The 8,521-nt window shown below is 37.1% G+C and overlaps 1 protein-coding gene across 1 annotated transcript in view; it reads left to right on the top strand.

Moving 5' to 3' along the window:
* Positions 1-8,521, top strand: part of LOC107703041 (agrin-like) — a gene marked incomplete at its 3' end in the record, with an annotated part of 116,950 nt that overhangs the window by 65,887 nt on the left and 42,542 nt on the right. Inside the window, exon 3 of the mRNA XM_016505533.1 lies at positions 7,328-7,348. Coding sequence (XP_016361019.1) covers positions 7,328-7,348 — 21 coding nt within the window. The remainder of the gene's footprint in view (positions 1-7,327; positions 7,349-8,521) is intronic.

Genomic DNA, 8,521 nt, shown 5'->3' with positions numbered 1-8,521 from the left:
TGAAATTTTTTACTTTATCATATATTTGTTTCTATGTATTTTTATGTAACAGTATAATATAATATAATTGCTATATGACATGATATAATACAATATAATACCTATAATTATTTATATAATGTAAATAATGTATGTAAATAATAATTATATAATTATGTATATAATGTGAATAATGTAAATAATAATTACAATAATATAGTTAGTGAACACAATAACGTTGACAGCCCTGAAAAAAAAAAGGACTAAAATATTTTGGTATATGGTATATATGTCCATGTATAAATACCTATTTATAACTTAGTGTTTATAATTTTTGTTATTTTTAACTTTATCTTATATTTGTCTCTATATATTTTTATTATACTTATGTTTTATTATATTATATTATATTGCCCAATGTAGGTCATAAAAAGTTATTTTATTTTATGTAATAGTTGAAGTATATACTGTATTTTTACTGTGCTAATGCCAAAGCAAATTATGAAATTAATTTGACAGCATAGCTTTTTTTTTTCAAATCTGTTAAATACCATAAGTGAACACAGTAACTTTGACAGCCCTGGAAAAACATATAGATAGATAGATAGATAGATAGATAGATAGATAGATAGCACAGTTTTTGTGCTAATGGTAATGGAGTGAATGAGAAGTATCCTGGGAAATGTGTAAGCTGTCTGTCTTAGCTGACTTTCCCACTGACTATAAAGAGAACTCTCTTTGGTTTGTCTGTGTGTGGTATATCTATCATCACTCACAGAGGGCCAGGCTGTAGGAATCCGCCCCATAAAGCTGCCGATAACCCCGCTGTCTCTCTGCTCCCAGGCATGATGTGCTGTGATGTGGGGAGGTTTTCACTGGAGAGCTTTCAGATGCTCCGTGTCATGACCACTGTTTGAATCTGTGTGTCTAACTCAAAATAAGTCACTCCTGGTCCTTTCTCTAGCTGTTTTTAATGAGCTGAGTGTCTCGCGCCGATTTATAGCTTAGAGTAAATCGAAATTGTGTTGTAGCCTCACCGAATCGATCACTTAAATTTGTATGCTGCCAGTAAGTGGGCAACTTGTCACAAAGTTATAATTTGTGCCCAAATGCACTGATTTATGGGGATATGAAAGCTCTCACTTATTTAAACTGATTAAAGGCCAAGATTTTCTCTTCATGGCGCCTTGTAGACACTCATGATGGATTATTTAATCTGACCACTCACACTAAATGAAACAAGACAGTCCTAAAATGATTGGGAATTAGATCTGTATAGCGTGAAATTACAGTATTGTGAGAGTACGTGCTCTGAGTGAAACAGGTCCTTTTGCATTTCCATCTATATCATATAGTTATACCCCCTGTTGGCTGTGAATGCAAATGAAGATGGACCTTAGAAGCAATACACAATGTTTTCAAGAGATTCGTAGAGTAGAGACACATGCAAGCCACTGCATGTCTTAACTCTTTATTCAAACTCGAGGCTAGTTTTTCACTTTCCTTATGTATGTATGTAAATGAATTATCTTTCTGTCTATCTTTCTGTCTGTCTTATTTTATTTTTCTAAATGTAATATTTAGGTTTGATATTGTCATTTATATTATCTTTCACCCATCTGTTTATCCGTCTGTCTATTCATCCGTCTGTCTGTTATTTTTCTAAATGTAATATTTGGGTCTTATATTGTCATATATATCATCTATCCTTCTATCCATCTGCTTGTCTGTCTGTCTGTCTTATTTTATTTTTCTAAATATAATATTTGAGTTTTATATTCATTTATATTATCTTTTTGTCTATCCGTCTGGTTCTGTCTTATTTTATTATTCTGAATGTAATATTTGGGTTTTCAATTGTCATTTATGTTATCTATCAATCTGTCTGTCTGTCTGTCTATCTGGCTATCTGTCTGTCCGTTTGTCTATCCGTTTGTCTATCTGACTGTCTGTCTGTCTATCTATCTGTCTGTCCGTCTGTCTATCCATCTATCTATGTCTGTCTGTCTGTCTAGCCGCCTATCTATCTGTTTGTCCGACTGTCTATCCGTCTATCTATGTCTGTCTTTCTGTCTGTCCGTCTATCCAGCAATCTTTCTGTCCGTCTGTCTATCCATCTTTCTATCTGTCTGTCTATCCGGCTGTCTGTCTGTCCATCTGTCTGTCTTTGTCAGTCCATCTGTCTATCTTTCTGTCCATCTGTCTGTCCGCCATTCTATCTGTCTGTCTGTCCGTCCGTCTATCCAGCTATCTGTCTGTCCGCTTGTCTATCCAGCTATCTGTCTGTCCGTCTGTCTATCTGTCTTTCCAGCTATCTGTCTGTGCATCTGTCTATCTGTCTATCCCTCTGTCTATCTGCCTTTCTATCTGTCTGTCTTTCCGTCTATCTATCTGTCTGTCATTCTGTCTAATCCGTCTGTCTGTCTTATTTTCGAAATGTAGGTTTAATATGGTCATTTATATTATCTATCTGTCTTTCTGTCTATAATTCTGTCCATCTGTCTGTCTGTCCACCTGTCAAACTGCTTGATCTATCAATCGTATTTGTATAGCTCTAGTCTGATGTAGATTTTGTGTAAGCAGTATGTTTAAAAAGACTGTGGCTTGTTCTTGATGTACCCGTATTATGCTACCTGCTTATTCTCAAGGCCTGTTTGAGTTTAAGAGGATTAAACGGGATTGTTTGGTCACAGTTACACAATGGAGTAGAAATTTTTGCCAAGTCTGCCCCACTTGAACATAGTTGAATGGAGAATAGCTAAGCCACATGACTTCACGGCTTCGCTTAACTCAGTTATGTGATGTCAAGCCAAAAAATGAGCCGATTTAAATAAAGAGGAAAGTCTGAAAATTCTTACATGCAAAGGAGATCTAATGTAGAGGGCACAATGCTCAGAAGTTTCAGAAGTTCTCTCACATGCAAATAAGTGTCCATGACCTTTAGCTCTGGAGTTAAGTAGTACTGCAGGCACTGCAGGCAGAGGAGGGTCTGAAATGCATAGATAGCACAAGTAGCATTTGAGAGTTAGCAGTGTCACAGGAAAGGGTAATTGATCCACGTTCTGTATAAATTACAGAGTTGTCTTCTCTTGTGACAGCGAGCTAATGATGTTGCTTTTGTTTTTTTCTGAAGTGAAACTTTAAGACCCCACTTGAAAAGGATTGAAACAGGAAGTCTGGTTTTGGGTCATATCAAAGATGCAGTCTTAAATATTTGCTATTTGCTATTTATTAGCTGCTAGTTGGTTTAGGTGTTAGAAGGAGAGACAAGCTCCATCTGAAACTGTCTAATGTCTAATAGGCACTACATTTGGTTTAAAATTAAATTGATATTTTTTTATATTTATAATTTAGATGTTCTGGAGAACATTTAAAAGAAGGCATTTATCTAGAGAGCATTATTACAAAAATCTGTGTAGTGCAGGATAATGCCGTCAATATTTTTTGCCCTTTTAAAGGGGTCATATGATGTTGCTAAAAAGAACATTATTTTGTGTATTTGGTGTAATGAAATGTATTTATGCGGTTTAGGGTTCAAAAAGCACATTATTTTCCACATACTGTACATTATTGTTTCTCCTCTATGCCCCGCCTTTCTGAAACGCATCGATTTTTAGATTTGAGATTTTAGGCCGGCGGCCTAGAGTGAGCGGCCTAGAGTGAGGAACGGCCGGCGGGCTAGAGTGAGCGATGGCCGGCGGGCTAGAGTGAGCGATGGCCGGCGGGCTTGAGTGAGCGGGCTGGACTCCGCTTCGTCCACGGTGAAAGCCGATCTGGCGATCCACAGCGCGAAGTTGATGTATTTCCTCAACGACCAGCACGGATCAGCTCTAGGCATGACGAAGCAGATATCGTACTCTTTTGGAAGGCCAAACAAAGTAGTTTCGGTTTCACAACGAAACACACAGCGCCTTCACGACATGGCAGCAGCAACAATACTACAGCGAGAATAAAAGTTAGGCCTTCTTTCTTTGCGTGAACATTTGGGCAGCGTTATGCAAATCTTCCCACATCGTGACGTAGACATGTGGGGGCGTGTTAGAACGAGCCGTTTTAGGTAGGCGTGGTTGACTCTTAACTTTTATAAAGAATATCTCTTTGGATTTGAGACTTTAGTCTTTGCAACTTTACAGATCTTCTTTATGCACCAAGAGCTTGTAACACTCCAAAGAGAAGGAAAAACTGAAATCGCATCATATGACCCCTTTAGGAAGAAGACTGTAAATTTAAAATGCATATATACTCTAAAGACTAACTTTTAGACATACACTTGCATTTAGATGACCTCAAAATATTCAGCGATATCCAGTTATTTCTTACTGTGGCTTTGCCAGTGTAAAAACATGGATGAAGTTGATGTTTCAAGAACATGTTTTTAGATTCCTCTGCCTTCTCCCCGTCTGTCCATGCACTTGTATCCCTGGCAGACCTCAGTGTTTGGGGGCCTGTTCAGGGGAAACTGGAGTTGTACTGCTCTGCGGTGATACAAATGCCCCCCTGCAAGTTCAATAAGCTCTTTGTTTTCTGTATTAATGCTGCAGTGGAGTTCAAGTGCCCTCTCTAGTGTGACTCCCAAGCAACTTTTAGAGTCTTTCACTTTTATTGTGACTGGCCAAACCCACTGGGCCCAGAATATTTGTCACAGACAAATTTTGATAGATGTGGGTTTGTGTTCAAAGTGGCATTTATGCAAAATAGCCCAAAGAAGTTCATACAGAATTCATTACAGTTTTTGAATACATTTACAAATGTCAAATTTGGTAAATTTCAATTTTATTTATTTAATTTACACCATTTCTCTCTGAATATTTCTCCAGACCTCTAGTGCTCCTTCTTGTGGTTTAGTTTAAAAGCTCCTGGTCTACAAAAGAAGTATACAAATACAATAAGGTTCTTCCACCGATTATGCACACCATGTCTGCAGTCTGTGACGAAAGCAGCATGCAGTGTGGAACAACGCACCTCACCTTCCTGTCTGATGGGAAGCCCCCTGCTGTGAACATATTGAAAGCTCATGTACTGTACTTATAAAGATGCCGGATTACAGAAGTTATAATAGTCGAGATGCTCATAAATGAGTAATTGTTTTCTTCTCCATCATTTCCTATCAGCTCAGACTCAAGTTTACCGCTGTCTGGAAGCCTAGTGAGTCATAAACACGACACTTCATTTGCTTATTTTCTTGCATTTTTGACAAACATCCTGGTCTGTCTTACACATATAATAGACTTTATTTAGCTGAGACCTGAGATGAAGCAGTGATATGAATGCAACTGTCACAGGTGTAGGTTTAAGTGAAGGTTTAGTGCGTCAGAACTTGTTGTTAAAGGCTTTGCCTATGGCAGGTTCAGTAATGGCCTGTTGTGGAGTGGCGGTGTGCTTTATTTTGCGTAGGTAAATTCATTCTCGCACACACGCTCATGCTTTATAGATGAGACCTGGTTTGCAGTTGGTGTCAGTTACCCACAAACTGCATCAGAGTGGAGGTTGATATGGCGACAGCATGAGTACATGGAACAAGTATTTGTGCCTGTGTGTCAGCCAGGTGCTTCACTCACCTAATGGAGTGATCTTAAGCCACTGGGAATGCGATGATTTAGGCTAGCTAGTCTTTTGTCTGGAAGAGCAGCAGTGATTATCTTAAAATAAAAGATGTGGGTGAATCTCACAAAGAAAAGCAGGTCGCATTTTATCCCCAAATCAAAAATAAGTGAATCATTTGTATGTATGTGTTTGTTGTGATTTTTGAAGAATTTATTTTTATTATTTTATTTTATTTCATGACAATTAAGCACAAATTGTCCCTCAAATTGTCATTTCAATAATGCGAAAATATTCCAGTCTTGACACAATTATTTTTTTTATTACTATTATTGTTGTATTTACATTTGTGCATTTGGCAGATGCTTTTATCCAAAAGGACTTACAGTGCATTCAACTATTACATATTATTATGTTATCATATTATCATGACTATTAAAATCAGCACCTTTTAAATAAGCACCCTACTAGAGACCTAAACTCAGCGCAACAGGGTGCGGCGCAGGACAACTGCGGGCGGGAAGAGACTCGTGTGTGTGCGGGATGCGGGAGAATAAAATGATTCGCGGGACTCCCGCAAAATAGAAATGATCTAAACATAAAGTGTCTAAAACATATACATTGTTATTTATGTGTTGCACAAAAGCAAAAAGAACAACTAATAAGATTAAAATGATTAACAGGTGCAAGATAGGCAGAGTTTCTATTTATAACACGTGTTTAAAGGGTTGCGCAATGTAGCCAATCACAGACTCAGCTGTTGATTTCTGGAACGCAATGGCCAACCAGAGGTGATTAAGTTAGAATCCACTCACCGCAGTGCTGAAATTGCGTGCTCACGAATCGTCTCATTTTAACACACGAAGTGTAGACATTGTGAAAGATTCATTGTGCATATGTTCATTGTGTTATAACAGAGCTTTATGAGATCGCGAGGAACTGAGATGTCAGCTTTTAGTGTTAATAAAGGAAGCGGTGCTCGCATTCTGCCATGCCAAATCATGCACGCAGCAGCTTGCTTTTCTGTTAAAAATAACAGTGGTTTGTGAATGTTGATGCTTAGCCTAAATAACAAATATTTTATAGGGAGCATTTATGCTGGGAAGTTGTGGATCTTAGGAGATGTTACAGAACCATTTCATGTAAATTTCTTTGATGTCCCGCAAAAATCCGTCCCGCGCAGGTCTCTACAACCTACTACCATTATGTATGAATGATAATATGTAATTCAGTGTAAATAAATGGAATATAATACTTTAAATGTTTACTTTTTATACATTTTATCATATATAAAATAGTTTTAAAATTATAAAATAAAAATGTTGTTTTATAAATATCCCCTTTTTTGCATTACTGTATGGTCTTCGCATTTTGATAGTCCTTAAAATGCATAGAAAATGGTTTCCTATTATTCCAAATTATTAAAAATAATTTGATACAACATTTTGTATTTATTTTGTATTTATTTATTTTTATTTTGTAGTGATCTTGACATAGCTTTAATGAGATTCTTTTTTTTTTAATTTACATTAGTTACTGATTTATTATTGATTTTCTTGCATTTCTGATTGTAATCCTAGAGTTTATTAAATACTATGCAGTCAAAGGTAATCTGCAGATGAGAAACTTGACGGCTCAGCTTCATCAGATATTGCCTCTCTATCTTGAGCTTTTATGTCCCACTTCATTCTGTCCCATTTTCATGCATCCCATGATTCCCCAGTCTCCCCAATGTTTGCTGCTTTGCCACTAACCAATGCTAACCAGTATTTTTCTTATCTTTCTCCCTCCTTTTTGCCTTGTGAAGATCATAGAATGATCAGTGCAGGTAAGCACAGCTTTTACTAACTTCTTGAATGCTTAATCTCTGGCTTGCTTAGATATTTTACTCTTAAATCCCCTTTTTGCTGCTCTGCAGAGCCTGAAACTTATCTACAGCTCTATCGGCGGGATTGCTTTATAAACGTCCTCTCTTAGTGGGGCAAACAGCCAAAGATGTGTTTTGAACTTGTGTTTGCATTCCATGATGCTTTGGAATCATTCCTCCCACCCAGCATTGTTGTCACCCGTATTACGCGAATGGCGTTATCTGCCGCTGTCCTATCTGAGGGAAAAGGCCAGGATAGAGAGCCTCTTTGAGTAGGTGGCTTGTGAGGAATCTGAAAGCCTGTGAAGAATGAGCAGGGCCTCTTTTTTTCAAAAAGTGGCTGATAGCTGTGCCAGGCTCTAATTGAAAATGGCGGTAATGAGTGTGTGAAAGATCAATGTGGTCTCCGTGCACACAATCTGCAGCCAAACCCCTGGAGTGTGGTTAAAAGATGGAAGGCCCTTCTCCGTTCACCCTGTGCACTAATAGTCCCCACTTTAGTAAACGGGAACAGGGGAATTTTTCTCTCCCAGGAGACTGAATGAGAAGAATCAATGAGTGTGTACCATGTCCGAAAGTCAGCGCGATGAGAGGAAATAGAGACGGATAAAGGGAGAAAAAAAGAAGCCAGTGTTGAAAAGGAATGGACTCCTGTTCTAGGAGAAAGAAGTTATTCAATGAAACACAATAGCCCCTCCATAGAGTCTCGCACTTTTCCTTTTTAGATGTCTGTTATATATATATAAAATAACAGAAAAGATACTGGACATTTATTACCAGGAGATACATATTTTTTTCTACTGATTTTAATTTTTTATTTTATAATTTTTTTTTTGCATTTATTCTAAATGTATTTTTAATATCATAAACAGATAATCTATATATCAAATTCAGATGGGAATCATGGGATGTTTAATTCACTTAGTTCACTCTTTATATGGTGAAATTTAATGATCTTTGAAGCTCAACAAAATGAAATGCTGTATTTTTATATGTCAAATGTTAATTTTAATTTACTTTTTTTTCTCAAGACTAAAATGTTAATTTCGAGGCTATACATTGTTTAAAGGGGTCATATGATGCTGCTAAAAAGAACATTATTTTGTGTATTTGGTGTAATGAAATGTGTTTATG

The sequence above is a fragment of the Sinocyclocheilus anshuiensis genome, unplaced genomic scaffold (genome assembly GCF_001515605.1).
Source record: "Sinocyclocheilus anshuiensis isolate Anshui unplaced genomic scaffold, SAMN03320099.WGS_v1.1 scaffold883, whole genome shotgun sequence".
Classification (NCBI taxonomy): Eukaryota; Metazoa; Chordata; class Actinopteri; order Cypriniformes; family Cyprinidae; genus Sinocyclocheilus; species Sinocyclocheilus anshuiensis.
The sequence above is the reverse complement of the archived record's forward strand: the minus strand, read 5'-3'. Positions and strand labels throughout refer to the sequence as shown.